Below are 22,619 nucleotides of genomic sequence, written 5' to 3'. Positions count from 1 at the left end.
GAATATTTTATTAAAAATTCTCATAAAATCATATATTTGGTTGAACGGAAAGTTTTTGCCGTTTTCTCGGTCTTTATTTGTTAGCAAAAAACGGCACAAACTTTTTGTTCAACCCAATACATACGCATTCAAAATTCGTAAGTTATATATTACATTTATATTAATAAAGATCTTGGTTATTTAGTTTAATGCAGAGAGATAAATAATTATTAATCAAACAAACCTAAAGGAAACTTTTATAATTGCAAAAATTGAAATTAGGAGCATATTTCGTAAATATAATATATATATATTAATGATACAACTCGCTCTCTTGTCTCTTTCTTTTCGTTATCCAAGTTCCTACATTAGTTTGAAGGACTTGGATTATCGATTTGCAGAAATCCATCCTAATAGAAATGCATAATGTATAGCTGCACAAACTAGACGGTTTATCCTAACGAGCAAAAAAAAAGTATCAAAATGACGTCAGTCCGTCTGCGTCCCGGTTACCGCAGCGACATCAATCAACGAATGAAATTGCATTTGCATCTCCCTACCGTAATCTTGCTTCAGACAAATTTATGGGTTAAGACAACTTATCGGATGAAGCAATTCGCAATTATGTCGCGGCGTGAGCAAACATAGTCAAACCGAAGAGTTTCATGTTGTTTCTCTAATTAAAAAAAAAAACAAAAAAAAAGAAAAACAGCAACGGTTTCAATTTTCAGACATTCCCTGTTAATATATTGACTGTTTTAACGACATTTAATATTAAACTGACATGAAAAGAAATATTAAATTGACAATGTAAAGAGTTAGTGATGCAATATCTGTTAATTTGTGAAAAACATGACTTGTGACACTTAATTGACATGACGTGTAACGTATTTTCACGACGTGGTGAAAAAAAAAGATGCGTGATAAATAAATCCCGAGTTTATATTGCGTGGAACGGTTCATGCGCTTTTGTTAACTGCAGATAGCCTACTGCGAAAGCGAAAAATAAAAAATGAATTTAGCCATCGTTATCGGAAGCGAATACTTGCGTTTTTATCGATTCAACTGTATGCGAATATCCGAAATGTGTCAGTACAAGCTTAAAGAGTATTTCTGCGCGTTGCGGCAATTTATAATTCCATACGTTATCTATCGCGTGAATACAAGATATTTTTTGATGAAATGTATTCATCAAACGATTCATATTTCATAATGCAGATAGTTCTTTCGTGCTGCTTTCATTACGTGATTTTCAACTGAAAGTAAATACTAAAAGTTGATACCAACAATATAAAATTGATCGATATCGAATACAAATTACCGTAATATTTTTAAACTCCGAACAAGATTTAAAGCATTTGGTGGAATTGCAACGTTTCTATTAAAGAAGAGAATTTGCATCGTGTTTCCATGCGCTCTCTCCCTACATAATTTAACCCATCGAAGGAATTCGATGGAGTTTGTCTCGTAGTCAAATATACGTACCTATATATTTAATCATTCGCGCGCGAACGCAAATAAGAAACGTACCTGGTTGAGGGAACATGGTTCGTACACGTATATCTCGGTTATATATATACTAAGTAAATATCAATAATTTAGGAGAACCGCAGCGCAGTTAATGTACCATTAAAGACGCTCGCGAGGCGCATCTACGTGCGTCTGCACGCAGAAGAAGGCGCTCGCGCGCGCAGTAATTCAAGACATTGCGGAGCCTGGCCTGCGTAATACCGTGCGCAAAATTCGCGAAGGATAGAGCGGCAAAACTTCGCGATCCGTTTATAATCCCCTGCTGAGGGAAGGAGGGAGGGAAGGAGAGCATTCGCGCGCTTATAACAGCTGATCAATAAACCCTGTTCTCTCGTCGAGTGAACATCCCGCCGGGCTCGCGGCCGAATTTAAAACCGAATCTGTATGCACGCGGATTATATCGAGGCATGTATGTTACTAAAATTTAAAAAGATATCTATAATTCGTATCCGTATGGCATTTTGAGATATATGCATATCAATGCTGAAGTTCCCGAAAAGCATGTGTCATTATCTCGTATTAATTTATTATGATGAGTCGTGATTGTTATATTTGACCACGCTATAAACACGTTTAAATATTAGCAATATATCGTATATGTATATCGGAATATTTAATATTGTTATAGCATAAAATATATACACGATGCTAAATATAACATTATCTAATTTTTAGAAAAAAATTGGATTAATTTAAAAATATAAACCTTTATAAAAAAAAGTCAAATAAGAATCAAAGAATCATGTTTAATGTTTACTGTGTGATATGAATACAAACTGTAGAGACTCAATTACGCTAAATATATTTACTTTAGTAACAAATTAAATTTGCTAGAAAGTTTACGTCATTTACACAGCGAATTAATATTATTTATATGCCAGTTTAAACGCACAGCAGATACATTAATTATATGTATACGATATAATAATATTTTGAAACATACGCACTTCAACACAATTGCAATTTTATTATTAAATCTCAATATTCGTCAAATATTGAGCTCTCAAAGTTTGACATCATAACACAAAAATTTTATCGTATCGAAAGGGTACTTCAAGATATTTCATTACTGACAGATTCTTTGTTAACTTCTTTTGATGAGATTATAAATCGCTTTCCTTCGTATCTCGTCACAATCTACTCGATTTTCTTACAAACTCTGCAGGTCGAAAAGAACTATGCTATAAAAATTTACTCTCGCCATTTAAACACGCGCTTTACACTTGTCGGAGTGCATACTTTGTGTATATGCTTACATATATGCGTACATATGTATATATGTACGGAGCTTGAGCATGTGGTCGCGTTTCGTGTTGGCGGTTCTTTTGTCTACCGCACATACGGAGAGAAAGAAAAAGAGAAAGAGAGACAGATTGTATGGCATATTATTCTATAAATAAAACTACAAGATTTGACATTATAACACGTGTACATGGTTGATTTAACTCGTGAGCGAACATGTTATAAAAATCGCAACATTAATTGAGTCTGTATATGCTTGTAAAGACGCAGATTGCAAGTATATCACGAATTTATACGATACAAAAATATAGGATATTGATAAATAATGGAGGCAAAGATAAGTTCGCGACACGGTTCTCATTAAAATTTTTACACATGGTAAATACTTTATACTTGTCACATTGCACGAATTTTGATAAATATTTCACATTTACATATCATCAAGACAAATTCAATTTTAATTTGTCAAAGCATATAAATCTGAGAAAGAAAACACATAAAAGATGAAAAATAACATTTCGTATAATAGCTGCGTCAGTAGAAAATAAGATTTATCATTGACGAGAGAGAAGCTCTCATGTGTCGCAAACTTTAATACATGTGCGCATTAAAGCATATACTTTCAGCCGGACCTTATGAACCTGCGCACGCGATTTACGTTATGTAATGATTGCAGGCATAGGCATGCGGTAAAAAGAGAAATGCAAAACTACAAGATGTGCCTTCCCTCTTCGTTTCTTTCTTTTCCTCTCTCTTCCTCTGCAACGTATGCCACTTAATCCTATTAAGTACATCGATATTCTCCAATACAAAATGATTTTGAAAAGACAATAAATACAATTTTCTAAAATCAATAAAATAATAAGCGAGTAATTTTATATTATTTGAGTTTATATTCTTTTCGTATATTTTGCTATTGATAAAATTTATATAAAAATGAATTACATTTATATACATATATATTTCTGTCTCAAATATTAGATACAATTTCAAATACTGTTTAAAAATGCATAAAAACTATTCATCATATACAATAAAATTACTTTTTAAAAAACACTATTTTCATGGTCATTGTATATTAATGCATATTTATTATTATTTGCACTTTGCGTATTTGAATTTGCCAAATTCTCTAATAAATCAAAAATCTATTTACCGGAATTATTAGCAATTATACAATCTCATGATTGATATCGTTTTACATAATCGAATCGGCTGGAATTTCACTCCCATTGCAAGTCTCTGTGCATACACAATTTTAATTACGTCACATGCGACCCCATAGTCCATTCAACACAATTGCAATTGCATTCGTATTTCTTTCGATAATGAAAATATATTTCAATCAATAATTGTATATATCATATATAATATGTCCAATGCCATAATTATCTTTCAATTAATGCCATAAAAAATCTCTTTTATTTAACCTTAATACCTTAATGTCTGCAAAAAAAACTTGCTAAATATATCTATAGAACTATATATATATATATATAAAGACATAAAAACAATTGCAAATAAATATTTAAATGATTAATCATTCAAGAAAGCGTTTCTGAGGAAAATAGAGAACATTGCGTAAATAAAATATTTAACATACACTCACAATCAGAATAATATTTTATGGAACATTATAAAGAGAGAATATCATTACGAAATAATAGGTGGCAAGAGAGAGAGAGAGTCGCAAAGTTGGAAGAAATTTGTTAGTATAAATAAGAGCTAATGTGTACAAATGTGTAAGAAAGTTCCAGTTTCTCTCGGCTGTTTTATGCGCGGGAAAAAAAAACCAGAAACAGTCCTTTATGGGAAAATAACTGAAGAGCTTCAACGTTGTGCAAAGGGACGCGACCGCGTACGCCCCATCGAAAACTTGCGCAGAATGTTACAGCGAGTTTTCGTGCATCAAAGAAAAAACTTCCGCTTTCGTCGATTTGTCAAACGTACCGAAAAATATCCGATTCGCTCGCGTTTCGTCCGAACTATCACGAGCTGTCGCACGCGCGTGAGAAATTGAATAGACGCGCCAGGTTTTGGAGATCCCCAGCGATTTTTTCAAGGATGATTTGGGATTGAGGACATAGATGTTCGCAAAAAAAAAAACCTAAAAAAATACGTACATGGCTTTTAAACAAATAATGTTTGCACTCAGTACTCAAGTCCAATTACAATTAATTAAATTTTTTTTTTCTTTTTAGGAATTGAAAGTTTGATGTTATTATATAATTTGTGCAATTATTCAACTAATCAATTATTAAAAAACGTTATCAAATGAAAGCAATAATTTATTTTATCAGTGGTTCTTTTTTCATGATATTCTTTAATTTATCCAGTCTATTCATGTAGCAGAATATGGAACATTTATCATAGCACAAAAACAGGATCTTCTTTGAATTATTTACTTATATTATAAAGTCAAAAGTATAATTTTTTGATAAAAAACTATCGATCTCGTTCGGCAACGGACCTTTATATTCATGTTATTAAAATCGATATTCGGAAAACTACTTTACTCATCTATCCGTTACGTTGAAAATAAATGTGACCTCCAAACTCGCATCGTACATCAAGCTAAAAGTCACTCACTAAAGTTCACGTCAATTTGTCAAACGTATCGAGACGTATCCGGATTTCGTGCTCCATACCAACTAACTTAAACAAAATGTATGAGTGAACTCGATATATTTACAACACGCCTCTATGACTTCTCTAGAATCATTCCGTATAAAATCGCTTCTATAAATTTTATTTATATCATAAAGAACAACTAGACTTAATGATTTAACGTATTTGCTAGTGCTTTCCGCAAATTTCTCAATTAAACTTAATTTGTGTTTGTAGTTGTATTCATCGAGCATAATCCGTTATCATTTAATATCATCTATAATTAATATTGTCAGCAAATATCTATAATTTTCTCCTAAATACGCGATAAAATATCGCAAGTATAGGAAGCAATATTTAACAATCTTGCATGCCGTATCCTTCTATTCGTGCACGTATTCTATTTTTGTTTATAAAACATGAATTGCTCGGCCGACCAGTTTAAAGGATATCAGAGAAATTTGTTGAGATTATATTGGCCGTGGCCGTGAAAGGAAGGGTTCGGTTTCGCAAAAAGGTAATGGCGTATAGGAAATCTTTTCGACGCTCGCGTGGAAATTGGCACGATCAAACGACCGAAGCCAATCTCGTTCTTTTTCAAGACGGCCTCACAGAGTCCGATACACCGAACTGGTCATTTCTGTTTCGAGGGATAAAAGCGCGGATATCGCTATGAATTTCTTCCTACTTGGCTCGCTCGTCACGCGATGAGAAAACCGACATGCCGCCGGATATCTTTTAGCACCGTTTTTAAGATTTTAAGGCACCGGTATCGACGTAACGATTATTTGTTTATCGCTTTCGCCACGTCACGCTGTATAGTGAAAACGTTCGAAAAGTATTCGATTCTAAGTAATTACGAGCATAATGTATTCAAGTCGAGTGGATGACGATGGATGTGTTTTCTGTCGTTTAAACGCCGGCGATAATTAACGTACCTAACTAAGAGCAGCCGTTCGAGAGGTTTGTTCACGTTTCAGAGCACATTGCATCAACATCACTTGGCACTAATTTTAATTAAGATTTTTTTTTTTCACCCATATCGGTTTCCTTTCCACGATCATTAGAAGCTCACTCAGCTTTCGCTGATTCTACGTTTCTTAACGACGGAAATAAAAAAAGACATAAAATCAATTAAATCTCAACTAGTTTTAATGAATGCTTATGGCACAACAGCTTATGACAATTCTAATATAAACAATAACTTAGAACAAAATACCTCTCTGCTAACCTATTAAATATAAATTATTGACACAGTGAACTCTTAAACGATTCAATGATACGAAGATTACATTGTTGCGAAGATCGTGAAAATAACTTAACGTCGAATTTCGTTCGTTATCTACAATGGATTATGCAAATCGACCTCTCGCCGCGTTAAATCGTGAGATTACCCGCCAGGGGTATTTTAATCGTGATAATCGCTCGCTGCCCCTAATTACTTTCTACCACTGTCTTCTACGGAGATAGACTTCAATTTTTTGACTATTCAACGTGGAGGAATCATTAGGACGTTTTCACACCGTCGGCTGAATATCGGCATTTTCCTCCGTAATTACGTGCCTGGTATATTAAATAGTATTCCCGGCTATTTCTCTCGAACGGCTTTCGCAAACTGCATTGATCGATCGGTTCTAGTGCCTGATTACACGGTACACGTGGACGTAAACGCGACAAGGATATCAAATGCGTGTGAATGGAGTATAAAATTTTTATAGATAATTTCTGATTGAACATTCGTTTTATGATATTAATGTGCTTTTACTCAGCTCAATTCAATATTTTATCCTCGTTCGTTCATTCTTCAGTAATATTTTAAGAGATAACTTGTTGGTAATACTTTCTTTTTTTTTATATTTTTTAAAAATATCTTTTTTAAAATATTTTTTTATATTTTCTTAAAATATCTACATTTTCATTCGCGCAAAATATATACATCGCATAGTTTCTTTTTAATCTGATACCGAACTTCTCTCATCCATTCAGGATTTACAAATTTAGAAACCTATTTCCAATAGAATGCATTTTTCAGGATTTCTTTTATAAGAAGTGTTCGCGAGTATAAATCAAGTTTTAAATGAACATCAGAATCAGAGAGGAATTTATTCAATATATTAAAGAGTTTACGCAACACTGTCGTAAATGAACAGATGTTATTCCGAGGTATCTCTCGCGATATTTCAAGAAAAATGTTTTCTCTTGAAAATGCATTTAGCCTTCTCATATTTCCAACAATGTTATTTAACGACGGTTGGAGAAATAGTTTCGTGTTTCCTATCATACGACCGTGTAACAACAGATTCCACGATTCTCTGCAGCATATAGCTTTTGCGGTTTTCGAGCGACGTGTGAAATACTGCCACAGTTTGTGGTTACGAATCTTTATTGCGACAATAGAATATTTTGACACAGTCAAAATAATGTTGTACACAAAAAAAAATGTGTAAAAAAGCTTCGCCATTGAAAAATTTAATGCGTTAAATTCTACGTATTAAATGCGTTAGTTGTATGTATTTAGTATTAAATGCATTGCTTTTCAGGCTTATTACTTAATTCGCGTTTATTTCTACCTAATTCTTTCATATAAGATATCACACATGAAAAAGATAAAAAATTATTTCTAATTTAAATTTCTATTATATGTTTTGTTATATCTTATATTAAAAGAGAGAGAGAGAGAGAGAAAATGGATTAATTGGTATTAATTTCGACAGTAATTATATTATTTTCAATTATAATTAAATAAATCTGATATGGAAATTGATACGCAATTGAGATAATTATTTTTCACACCAAAACTATATATAAGAAGCAAAATCGATTCTCCAATTATCATTGTTAATAATAATAAACTTAGATAAATTAGCGTTGAGTGCAGTTCAAAATTAAATCACATATAGTCGAGTAAATAATTGCTGTGCGTAGGAAGTACCTTTTAATGCTCTTTAATGCTCTATGTAATTCTAAGGATAATTCTTAGAATTAATTCACAGGAGACTGAATCCAACAGAGATGAAAGCTTTTTGCGCACATCATATAACAATGTCGCAACAATAATGACCGCAGTGCGCTGAGCGCAACTCGATGCGGTTTGCAAATGTATGTGATGTATGCAATAATAAAATACATTATATAAAATACGGTAAATAAATAAATATATATATATATATATATATATATATATATATATATATATATATTATTTAATTCATTAGTACTTCATGAAATTTCTAAATCTTGATAAAATAATATTTTCTAACTTTTTATGGCTCATTTTTTTATTGCGTTCGTAGAAATTTTATTCACATATTAATCTGTGCATTTCACTTTTTGTACAGAACTCTCTCTTTCTCTCGCTCTGTTCGTAGCAGTAAAAAACGTTATTAATAACTAAATAAGTAAATGTGCACGCGCACGTGAGACAGAGAGAAAGAGAAGGAGAGAGTATACACGGGTTAACCCGTAATGTACGAGCGATATTTATAAGCCGCGACGAAAAAGAGAATCGCACGTTCTAAGTAGAGAAAACAAAACGTACGCGTAGGCATGCCAATGGGCCGCATGTTTTCCATATAATTACGGCACCGCGTTTTAGCGCAGGATTGCACGCTACACCTGCATGCGTATATTCGTCCCACGATACGAGAGAGAAACGTGAGTACGTGATCGCGCGCGATGGGCTTTGCGTCGTATTTCGTTTCTTCGCCAAGGTTCACGAACTAATTGCGACCCTGGTCGCCGCACTCTCCCGTGGCGTGCGTTAATGACGGCGCGTTGAATGTCACTCCCGTTCCCGATGTATGTATCGCAAACACACGATAGATACGCCGAAAAATATAACTTTCCGATTCGATATTCGAGCGAATAAAAAGTGAAACGGCACTTTTTTAGACTGATAAGAAAATAATCATATCGATCGATAGTTTGAAAATGACGTAGTTATAAGAATAGAAATTGTGGACGAAATAAAAAAAAAATTGTCCCCAAAATGTTTTTCAACAGAATAATATTTAACAATAAGATCATATTCCTTTAAATCTTTCTTCAATAATAGAAAATACTCTCAAATGATGAAACAATTAACAAAATATATAAAGAATTGTGTGTGTATGTGGGTCTAATACATGTTTATATTATTAATATAAGAGAGCGCATGTATTTCGCCGATACAACTTCTGCTCAAACTGAAGCGAGGGGTTGGTTCTAGAATACTTATCTGTGTACACACTGTCCTATTATTCGTATCGATACCCCGAGGAATTCTCGAAATTAGTTTATGCAACGAAAGTCGATCTTTCCGTTAATTTCCAGGTCATCGAAAACGCTTGACAAACGTGCATCATTTCACAGAAACTGTTTCTTCCGCTTTTCGCTTAGATTCATTATTGATCTGTCGTTTCGTTTTATTCACCAAATTAGCATCGCCAATACCTTCCCGCCGTCATGCAATCACTGAACATACATGATATTTTTCTAGTTTTAAATTTACGTATCTTCAAAAATTTTAAAGTTAATAAAAATGTGTATTAAAAATGAATATCTTTACCTAGATAATAATTAATTTAATCATATAACATTCTCGGTCCGAAAATATTTTCTCCTTCTCACTTTTTTCTGTCTTTAATATCTCTCAAAATTTGAGACAAAATGCTTTGAAGAAATAATTCTTGAATTCAGTTGATATTATATGTCAAATGTAATTAACTATTTAATCATTGCAGATATTTTTTCAGATCAATTAAAATAGTTTTATCACAAATATAATTGCTATTCTTATAATTGTTATGACAAAATCATAAATAAAAAATATTGTTAATAATAAACTACAATAAATAAGTTTAATGACAATATCGTACAGCAATATTAACTTTACTCGGTTAAAAATTGCATAAGATATCCAACATAGAGGATTACCATATCGTTCCTTGAAGCATTTCGTTTCTATCAAGAATTGCTCATCAATTCGGCAAAAAATCGTTTCTCCCCGTGACGCGCGATGCGAACCGTAATCGATATCTAATCTCATCATTCTCGTTACCAATCACGCGAGATGAAATTCCCAATTCCGCATTCGCGGAAATCGCGATCGCACCGAAATCGATCATCGACGAGCGAAGAGCTATAGAGATGTAATATATTTATATTTTAAAAATTCAAAATTTATATGTATATTATGTAACTATATCTGAATTTTATTTTAATTTAATTGAAATTAAGAAAAATGTGATATAAAAATGATATCTATGTTATATAAATTTATTAATTCCTACTTTTTTATTTAAAAATATATCGAAAACTTATTTTTTTTTAATTTTTTACTCAAATATAATTTCGAGGAAAGAGAAAGAGATGTGATTATCATTGGATAATTATCATTAGATTTTATATTTAATTGACACTATGAATATTGCAATTTCAGTACATATTATAATTTTTCTTGTACTTTTAACTTTTTATGATATTCGTGGAAAATCTTATCTAATGGCTTACATAATTTTTTAGAACGCGAAAAACTTTCCGCGATAAGCTATCTATGAATGGAATTTCCCCCGAGTATCTAACTAAATGACCTAAGCGAGATGCTAGAGAGGAAGAATGCAACCGAACAAGCATCGATCGTATTAGAAGAAGCTCGTAAGAGAGAATTCATTTCCCGCGATCGATACCTCGTCGACATTTCAGCGAATAATTGCTTTTCCGGCACGTTTGTACAGCGCCATATCAAACCAGATGGTTTTCTACATACTGAATATGAGAGAATTATCACGATATCAGACATGAGATGCTTCATGACAAGTTTGTAAACATATCATAGGGTATCATATATATCGATTTGAGTTCTAAATATAAACGTGACATATATTACTTGATCGAGATATTCGCCCTGAGGCGAATCTATAATGAGAGCTAATAAAGTTTCAGCTTCACCTAACTGCTCTGATTGCCTGCAGAAAAATCATTACTCATCCTTGGATATGTATAATATCATCCAATGATATCCACTGATACGATAATTCAATTCAGCAGGATGCAATTTAATCTAAATATGATTTATGCACATTAAAGCTATTGAAATCGGAGAAAGATCGAAACCCTTTTGGTATATTGTATTCATCCTTGACATTTTACTCATATGATTGTATAGATTTGCGTAAAAGATGGCGTGTCTGATTGTAGATGTGAGAAAATAAAATGCAGTTTACAAAATCCGCATGCAATTTCTTGGCAAAGGAATATTATATATTAATTAGTAAGAATATTTCAAGACGAATTTATATAAAGGATCTTACTGCCATTAAAATTTCAAAAACTCTTGTGAAAGAGAAACGTGATATTACTAATCTTATCAATTTTAATTTTATAAGAAAGAACGTAAATATTACTTTAAGTTACATTTAATATAAATGTAAAATTATTTTAGAATAATTAAATGACAGAGATAATGAAATAAAGCTAATGAAATAAAGCTAAATTTATCGAACATATTCAAATCTCAGAAAGTATATGTTGTTTAATTATTGGTTTAATTTTTTGATTAAAATTATATAACGTAATTTTAGAGCTACATTAAAAATTAAAAATTTAAATTTTAGTCACTACTTATTTTTATACAGATAAAACAACCAATTCTTTGTGCTGATTAAAATCCGAACTACCCCATTCATTTCACGCAAGATTACAAATAATTTTCATAGTGTAGCAGCCGTTTCATATACTTCTCCATTCAAACATTTTGCATTATCATCGGCAGCATATCGTAAAAATCGAAAAGCCGACCTACATGTTTTTTCGTATTTTATATTTAAGGTACGCTTTCATATATCTGAGAGACCGAATAATGCACTATTTATACTTTAGAATCTTTCTGGTGTATATATCAGGTGCCAAATTATCACCGACGAAGAAAGCCTTTGGGATTAGAGGAGTATCCATATGGTATCGGTCCATTATCGTCTCAGGATGATGAAAGACGCTTGGCGCAACTATTATCCCAACTAACAATTAAACATACGCGCGGTCTTCAATTTCTCAAACGTTCCATCCATCGATATATCAATTGATTCGAAAGAATTCATAAAACAAGAAAGCCGTTACTAGCACCACCATGTCGTGTCTCTATAATTTGTCCTTTAAATTAAATAGACTCGCGTGAGGTCGCATTAGCGACTATAGACATCCATTATTTATCCATTATTTAGCCATTACAAATAGCCTTTACATAACTTTCACTCTAGATTAAAAATGTATCGCGATTCCGTCAATAAGCGGAGCAAACGTATACCTATATAAAAATTGTCTACGGCCATAAAGACGCATGAAAAATATTCGCAATATGTTCTCTATCGCGTCGTGTTCGCGAATGTACACGTATGTAACGGAATCGGAGACGACGGAATCCGTAAAACACGAAACTAACGGCGCCATCAAACAAACTGCACTTATTTTTACATTCGACGCAGCGCGCGCGGGGCCACATTTACATATCCGGGCCGTGTCCGACACGCGAAGAAATCGAAATACCCGACGCCGTTCTTGAAGAATTTACGAGAGCCGGATAATATTCGACATCTCGAGTGGTCGTCAACGGATATCGCGCCATCGCCACCTCGTCCGGACGCGTATATAACTCGCAGGCCATAATCTTCTCGAATTCCCGATCGCACTCCGGCCAGGCATCAGCGACAGCATGCGCACCGACTGTTATCGGCTCCGATTGGCGGAGAGCAGAGAAGGGAATCCGTAAAACCTGAGAGCGGTCGTTACCGAGATAAGCGCGGGCGCTTCCACTCTTAAACGGTCTGAACCGCGCGTGGTCACGCCGCCATAATCCTTTTAGGCCGGCCACATAGCCCTTAGGTTCTTAAAACATTTTACAGTACAGTACAGAGAGAGACAGGAGAAGGGGAGAGGGGTCTTAACGGCTTACTACTCCGAGCGGCAATCTGTAAAGTGCTCTACGAGCGCCCCCGGAACGGGGCGCCTCTCTTAACCCATTAACCGGGCCGCTCGATACCCCGATCGAGTGAAGACTGATCGGTCGAAATGGGCCGGTCAGAGCCACGAAGAGAGAGAGAGAGAGAGAGAGAGGACGATTCCGGTAATGAGCGCATCTTTTATGCGCAAATGTGTTTGAGTCCAATAATCCCCGATTCGTACCTAAATACGCTCCATTCGAGACATTTCGTATTTAGATTCGATGCAGAACGAAATTAGAGCCAATATCTGACGTAGATGTTTCATCGCGATGCTTTCAGGATACTGGTAACGAGAAACCTTGATATAATGCTGTAAACATCGTTATTTAAGAATAAGACATCGATATTTTAAAAACGACAAAGATAATAAATTTGAAAAAAAAAGAAATTATCTTAGCTTTTGTGTGTATCGTCAAGGATAATAAATTTTAAAAAATTTTAACTTGTTATTTAAATTTTTATGAAAGAATTCGCAAGAGGTATACAAGACACCAATATAAAACTTTTAATGTCGTTATTATTAAATATTTTTTGGAATTAAAACTGAATAACTTTAAACAGGCAAAATGTCAGAAAAGAAAGTTAATAAAGTATCTTGTGAAATTTTTCGCATCTTTAATACGTACGCGCTGAAGGGTTTCATGACTTGTATTGTAAAATTTATTACAACTTCGTTACCTCATAAAAATTATTAAAATTTGATAATTTGATTAAATTGTTGATGTAGTAAATTTATTTAACGAGAGGAAAAATATATGTATTGGCGCTTTATACGGCACGATTTCGCCTTTTAAATCTCTCGGTTTTAATTATGCTCATATTAGAGGTTATCTAGTACGATGACCGAGTAATTATCCGCGAAAATTATGTTCAAGTTACGTAATGATTTAATCAAAAGGTTCGGTCTCGACCAAGGGATGCAACCACGATACATTTGGGATCGAATGCGCATGGGAGAGCAGCGAGCCCGGTAATCCGACGAGACTTTCGGAAATTCTCGCAGACATTACCGAACTCTCATACCGATCGCTCGTACGTGTATCCACGCTATGTTCCCTTATGCTTGCAAGCGAGCCGGGACTTGCATACAGTAAGCTCGCTTGAATTTCCCACGGGCAAACCAGGCTTACTGTCTTTTAAGAACAAGTTAGGCTTTTATCGTCGTACTTTGACCAATAACGTTACAACTGTTGCTACGAGCAGGACTTCGATAATAATCTGAGAAGATACGAATATATCATATATTGCTAACTAAGTGTAAAATAATATTTCCAACAGCAATTGAAGATTGAAAAGCGAAAACACAATTAAAAATAGATGTCAAAATTCACGCTCTATTATATCAAAAATAAGTTTAAATTTCGATCGCGCGCGTGGAAATATTCCACACACGTTTGTAGATTTAATATCTTATTGATAACATGATGTTTATATATGACGTTGCAATATTCAATTTTAGCATTATGACTATTGATCTTTGATAAAGTAGGACAGAATAGAGAGAGATTAATAGTGAATTCTTTATTTTCAAATGCAAATATCAATTTTATGATACTTATACCTTTAAAATGTCTTTTATGTCACTAATATTTTGACACAATCATTTTCTCGACTTTACTTACCGCAAAAATATCCGATACTAATAATTTATTATGTGCTAAATATAAAAATGAAATACGCGATGATTAATACAATTATTCCATGCAAATATTACTATCTAATTTAGTTATATATATATAATTAAAATATCAAATAAATTTCGTCCGCTAAAGATCTTATAGTTATCTACATCCATTAAAAATATTCAAATAAATAAAAATTATAGCCTTCTTGCGTAACATATTTAATTAAATTTGTACATTTAAATGTTATGATTCGAAACACGATCGCTATATAATTGTGAATTTATGGAAACATACGATAAAGTTCGTGATGGCCAACGTATTAACTTTTCGGAAGGGTAAAGTTTAAGCGAGCGGTGTTGCTCTTGGGAAAACTGAATCGAGAGACAGAGTTTAAATGTAATATTACATCCCCGATGAGACTACGCATCTTTTATAAATTGACAACTGGAATTATAAAGCAATGTCGTGTATGACATCATCAGGCTGTTAGCGCGTACAGCTTTAATTCGTCGCTTGTTAGGCGATCACCATGAGACGCATTGAACTGCTACAGAGATTCAATTGAGAGAGAGAGCCGACCAATGACAAATCCTTTAGAGACGTAGCCTCCGCGATGACCGACACCTGAACAAAACTACGCAAACATAGCGTGCATTGCACGTTCTGCAAGCTATCTCAAAATCCACGAATCAGCACGTACTACACGCCGGTATCGTACCACACACCATCCCGTTTACGACCGTGAACAAACTTCCTTGAGCACGCGTTAGATAGTTTACTTTTTTACTATCCGATACGCGACGTCGCATTCCATCGAATGAGATCCGTTGCGCGGAGGAATATTAAAGTTTTACATGTAGATAAATGCACACAATAGTTTGCTTCGTTATCCGCATTATATCGTTCGAACGGACAAACTCTATTTATTTCGTTAGATAGGAATTACGTGTACACTGCGTACAACTTGCATCGCGATTTTCACGCTCGACGCGACGCAAAGAGAGAGATGTATTTTTATAAAAATGTAATTTTTATATATTCATCTTGAGTTAGATTCATTTTGTTCGTTCATACTCTTTTTCGTACGCGATATATAAATTTATTCCATCTTTTAATGATAAGCGTCAAAATTTTTCAAAAGCTTGTAAATATAAGAATGATAAAGTTTCTCTTACATATACAACTTCTATTTTAAGATTATAAAACTCATATATTTAGCTAATATTAAATGGACTACTTTTTAACAGAATTGGCACCTGACACAATTATTCTAGTACATAATGTGACCCAATATTAAAACAGAATTATATCTCGCGTGTCGCTTCATTATTCTAAGAAGAATATTACTAGCCTTTGAATTTAAATATGAGTAAAATATCGAATTATGTGTAAACACCTCCTAACACACATACAGGCATTATTTAAAAAATATTTCCATCTGTAAAGAAATAGTGGAAAAGATCAAAAAATAAGAGTACAATGCGAGATAAAAGGAGAGAGAGAAATGAATGACTACATCAGATAAATGAATATGAAAACACGAAAGAAACATTTACAAGCATAAAAATGAAAAAGCGAATAAGTGTGCGTGTTAAAAGAAATTAAATTAAATGCGTGAAAAAATGTGATTAAAACAAAGCGCGTATGCCTGAGAGAATTATCAAAACACATTCATCTACCTTCGTTTCTTTCATCCAATCCAAGACTCTCTCTCTCTCTCTCTCTCTTCCTTTTTCTAACAAAAACAATCGTATTCCAAATTGCGTAGAACCGGCAAGATAGGTTTAATCTCACGTCAATCGAAACCCAAGATAAATCCTTAAAGCGATAAAGAGCAATATTAACGAGGTGAAAAGGAATGCCTTCCCGTGCTCAGTCCTTAATAAGAATCTAAAAGCGTTTCGCTCTCTTTCTCTCTCCGACCACGCACACCCCCGTCTGAATCTAACGTAAGCTACCTCGAAACTCAATCACGCGACGCGCAGACGCGGCTAACGATTTCCCGAGCGCTTTGTAACGCGAGACACAAAGGTCTATATCGTACCAAAGTATTTATCTTGAAAGCGCCAGCACGCTTGATCGCCGCTAATATCCCACTAATCCACTTTGCACAATCTTCCTTCGTACATAATTCCAGGTACTCCGCCCATAGATCATAAACACTTCCGTGCGGCTCGCTCATTCTCCGCGCCTAACCGCGCCGTTTGCGGTCTCGTTCGGGGAGGGACCGTTTAAAATGTGCCATTATAATCGACCTTCGCGTTGCACGCTTCGAGGAGCGCGAAGGGATACGTTCCACGGGTATTGCGTTAACATTTGCGTGCGCGAGGCTTTTGAGATGAAAAATGTCACGAAGGAATTTAAATAATCTCATTCCATAATGGCGATATCGTGCAAATTCAATGACACGTGCATGCATGCCTGTGGATATAATATGCGTAAGAAATTTAATAATAACAATGTTTTACTTTGTCTTATTTCTTTCTTTCAATATATTTAAAAAGTTACATTCAATAATCTTTTTTAAAAGTAAAATAGAAAAACGGTGAAAAATTCTAGATTAAATGAAATTATTAAATAATAATAATTTTTTTTATTGCCATTCTTTCTTTTTGCGCTAATCAACGTAAATTTTGATTTTATTAATAATTGCATTTATACATATGTGTGTAAAAATAGTTTGTCTATACCTGAAATGTGCTACACACACACATATGGAATAGATGAATAAAAAGTAAAAGTATTCTTATATTTTCGCGATTATTTTTTTAGTTGCCGTGACCACTCGTTGATACATTTTTTTTTCTATCTCCATGACGCATTTTCTCTTTACCTTTTTATCCGGCAAAACACCCGCGTGTTTTTTTTTTCAGCCCATGCGCCTTCCCGTCAACACGATGTAATCTACCAAATGTATAAAGTTCGCGGCATTGATGCGCTGTCGGAACTTTATGAAAATCCATTTTCTTGTGAATTTGTAAGATCTTGTGAGAAGGGCATGGCTTTTAATTAGTAATTTTCGTTAAAATAATTTGTATATTTTACATCAAATTTTATCCTATTATAAAAAATGAATACTTTCTGGATTATTTTTTATCTATTTAACATAAACTTTATAAAATCACGTGGAGACTTTATAAAATATTCTTATATTTTCGCGATTATTTTTTTAGTTGCCGTGACCACTCGTTGATACATTTTTTTTTCTATCTCCATGACGCATTTTCTCTTTACCTTTTTATCCGGCAAAACACCCGCGTGTTTTTTTTTTCAGCCCATGCGCCTTCCCGTCAACACGATGTAATCTACCAAATGTATAAAGTTCGCGGCATTGATGCGCTGTCGGAACTTTATGAAAATCCATTTTCTTGTGAATTTGTAAGATCTTGTGAGAAGGGCATGGCTTTTAATTAGTAATTTTCGTTAAAATAATTTGTATATTTTACATCAAATTTTATCCTATTATAAAAAATGAATACTTTCTGGATTATTTTTTATCTATTTAACATAAACTTTATAAAATCACGTGGAGACTTTATAAAATAAAAAAAAGCACAGATCATAATTTGGAATAATTAAATAATATTGTCATTTATTGAAATTTATTTATTTATTTCTAGAATACTTTCCTTTTATATAATAGAAATCAAAAAAAAAAAAAATATCAATTGCGTTATTATATCCTACAAATATCAATTATTTTACAAAAATTTATTCTGCTATGTCTGTTTCGCCGAATAACGAAATTCCACGAATATGGAAAGCATTTTGCACGAATAAGTAAATGAGCTTTATTTTAAACGCGCTGGAAATGTGTATCGCAAAAGCATGCATTACATTCATCGCTTCTCTCCCTTATATAATATACCGTCTGCCTTGGAATCGCGAATTCCAGAACCAACACGAGTTTCCACATGCAGAAATATTAAAGTTCTAAACCTGTACCGACGGTAATAGTCGGTAATAATACCGTAGTTCGCTAATTGCGAGATATATATATCGGCGCCTTGGAAATTACTATTGTTAAAAATCGTACTCCGTCAAGAGACTACTCCAAATGTTACGCAAAATATTTCCGCATGAAATGTTCCTATGAGAAACTTCTTAGGCAAAAACCGACGAGTGTTAAAAGATTTTAAAACTGCATTTTATAGCTATCACACGAAATCGAAAGTTAGCTTACAAAAATCGATTTAAATTAGTATATGATTTATTTTATAAAAAATTTTGATTTTGAATTTTATAAAACTTTTTGATTTTGTTGATCAGAAATTGTAGTGCAATACTCTAGAAATATTTTTATCTCTTTCTGCTCATTCTGCTTCTTCAAGTATACATATCAAGTAAACATATTATGATAATCACTATCTTTGTTGTTATATAGGGCGCCCACATATTTGCTATCTTCTCTCAACACTTATCGTCGTCTACGAAGATTTGTGAGTAGTCGGCTTGTACTGATTCCACCAGCATTGTTTGCGAACATTGACCACGAGTCTTTTGGATTCTTTGCAGGTATACAGCCAGAAAGGCGAGCAGAAACACCGTGAGATGGGCCGCGACAAGTCTTAAGCGACAAGGCCCGACAATGGGCCTGGAATCACTAGAGAGCTCCGAGGGTGGTCGCATATAATCGACAGGTAATAAAGTATACTCTCTCGAGGCATGTCGCCCAATCGTTTTTTCTGTCTCTCTCGACAGGTGAGAAAAGGCGATCCTAGCGACAAGAGAAACAGATCGGGACAAGAGATCTCCGCATTGTATCTTGAAGATTACATTCCGCTTCCTTCCCTGAGTGGTTTACTCGAAATACGTCTCGAAATAGGGTGGAAAATTTTGTACAAGGTAGAAAGATCCTCGTAAAGATATAGAAGACGCGGGGAAAATATTCAAGAATTACGGAACGCTCATGAACTCCTTCAAAAGCACAGGCGAAGACTTACTTCTTTTTTCGTGAAAAATAAAAACGGAAGCAACGGAAAATAAAAATAGCACGCAAAGCACTCTTTACACGATTTATCAAATCTCTCGCTGATGGAGACATTGTTATATTTTTCGTAACAATATTTCGGATATGTCGAAAGTATGAGAATCTTTTGTGTAGTCTTTAACATTTTGCATCGCAAAAATGCAGTTTTAAAAATCGATTATAATGTTTGATATTTATTTCGATATGATATAAAATGATTATATATGTATGTACATCGATAATTAATAATATGTGCAATGCTATAATGTATGTGTGTGTATAAGAAAAACACACGTTTATCGAAAGTCAAAAAAATTGAAGCGAAAAAGTTGCATTGCCCCAAAACATTTGACAAGCTTCGAAGATAAATCCAAGTGAACCAACAATAGATGCATCGCATAGCTCGATAAATCCTTCGCTCTGAAACTCACGAACGCCAAAAATACGACTGAGTATATGGCCGTTGCTTTCCTTACTTTAGTTCTGCGCTCTCTTGAGTTCTTTCGAGACGCTGCTGAAGAAGCGCGGAAGCTCCTCGTTTGTATTGTACGCGGCACAGCTCGCGCTCGTAAGTTTCGACAAAGTTTTCGCTATATCAAACAAGGCTGCCTCAAAATTCGTGAAACACGATGGAAAAGTCGTCTTTTGTTGCGTGCAACGGATTTTATCCATTGATAGTAAGGCTTCGATATTTTTCGACACACTCATTAAAAATACGATTGCATTGGAAATTGGTTGAGTTCCTGCTATTAAATATATTACATAACTTGCAAATATTAATATACTAATTGTTAGATTATCATTAATATTCATACTATATTAAAATGATTGCTATTTTGCGCATATAATCAAAAGGTATTAGTTTGAATTATTTGAACATGATTATTAATAATAACATAGTTCACAAACAACTTGGTGAAAATATTAAATCTTTTTAATGTTGTATGTTTTTATTTATAAATAGAAACACGGTGAAAAATCTTATTTGAAAGTGTTTTTTTTTTTTTAATATTAGTTCATTTTCTTGTGTTCTTTATTAAATCTATATAAATAAATGTGATTAATCAAGATATCAAAAATGTCGATTTTTTGAAGCGCCGATTTTTTATTATCGTAATTAAAATTTTTTAAATTTATTTTCGATGTGCTAATCTCGAAATATACAATCGCGTCAATGACTGATGCCGCGTATAGATTCGATGATATCTTAAGGACATGCAAATCTATGGATCTGACAAAATTAGACGCGCCAATGTAGCATTATGTATATATCCCGGCGCGCTCCAAAAAGCCTGGAAACCGACATTGGTCGGCTCGCGTGCACCGACTGACCTCGTTCTCCTTCAACCCTTGAACCGGGAGAGGGAGAATCACGTGGTCACACGTCGAGAATTTTACCGTTTTTGGACCGTAGAGGACGGAGATAGTGCGCGAAACGAAAGGACATGATGACTCCCTAACCTTTGGGAACCGCATTCAAAAGTTCGGCCACTCAAAGGGAAATGAGAAAGATGCAGCGGCCATTGGCAGATTAAAGTGATGCTTGTGGTCTTTGATCTTCCATGCGAAATAGCAAACCGAGACGAACATAAAATGAGACCGAATCCCAGGAGAGGTCCAACCTCTTTTTCCTCGATTCCCAAACGATGGCGATCAAGAAAAGGCAAGGAAAGAATTAAAAACAAAGAGCGAGTTCGAGAAAATTAAAAGAGAAAAAGAGATGTCCCTTCGTCGCCAATTGACCAAGATATAATGCGGGTACATCTCTCGAGCGATACAACAAGAATATCGATACTCACGAAAACGAAGTAAGATTTCTTCATGGTCCTTGCCGTCAATCTCGGCGGGGACATTCGTCGGTGATGGATTTTATTATTTCACTCGTTAACCGACTGTACGCAGCTCTCCGCGGTCACCACGGAGCTCTTGTCAAAGATCGTCAAATTTCCACCACGTGCGACTCTCACCCCTTGACGAAGGGCGCATCGAGGAATCTGTCGAGCGCCAATCGCAAGGCAGATTAACGAATTCCTTTCTTGTGTCTTGGTTTCACTTACAAATATGTATCTGTGAACACTTCACCCTCCTTCCCACCGCGCTACACACATAACAAATATCGCGCGAGGCACGTGTCGCGGTTTAACGACGAACGCGATAAGAAATCAGCCGACCCGACGTCGATTTTCAAGACGGAATCTCTAATCGAAGAAATTTGGAACGAGCGATCGCGATCGTCGAGAGATCGTCGAGAACGGTCCCACGGAAACTCGAGCGATCGCGTTTATCGTCGCTGCGGAAAGAGGGGAGGGGGAGAGGGAAGCGCCCGATCACACAGCAGGGTGTCTACGGCCACACGTGTGTGCGTGTCCCTGGCGTTACCGGACTGCGATGTCGTCGGGCCGAGATGCGCGACGCGAGTGTCAGTGTCGGCCTTAACGTCTCGAAAGCGCTTGACGTTGGCGCCCGTGTGGCGTGGTGCAAAGTGGGGGATGCGGAGGGGAGAGACTATCGTCCATCCCTCCCGTCCCCGTTCTCCCTCGCTTCACGTCCTCGTCCACCTACGCCACCCCCGTGGAGAACGCCGCACTCGACTCCCACAGTGCTACACCACCGCGCTCGCCCCCTTGTGCACCCATCGACCCCGCGGCCACCCACTTCACGTCGGGGCGAGAGTGGAATAAAGTGCCGCCC

At 34.9% G+C, this 22,619-nt stretch overlaps 1 protein-coding gene across 1 annotated transcript in view; it reads right to left on the bottom strand.

The window, feature by feature from the left end:
- Window positions 1-22,370, bottom strand: part of LOC115241060 (protein madd-4) — a 208,440-nt gene extending 186,070 nt beyond the window's left edge. Inside the window, exon 1 of the mRNA XM_029816589.1 lies at window positions 21,728-22,370. Coding sequence (XP_029672449.1) covers window positions 21,728-21,781 — 54 coding nt within the window. The 5' untranslated portion in view covers window positions 21,782-22,370. The remainder of the gene's footprint in view (window positions 1-21,727) is intronic.
- Window positions 22,371-22,619: the final 249 nt, after the last annotated feature.

Source organism: Formica exsecta, unplaced genomic scaffold, assembly GCF_003651465.1.
Source record: "Formica exsecta isolate Colony F162 unplaced genomic scaffold, ASM365146v1 scaffold465, whole genome shotgun sequence".
NCBI classification, from domain to species: Eukaryota; Metazoa; Arthropoda; class Insecta; order Hymenoptera; family Formicidae; genus Formica; species Formica exsecta.
The sequence above is the reverse complement of the archived record's forward strand: the minus strand, read 5'-3'. Positions and strand labels throughout refer to the sequence as shown.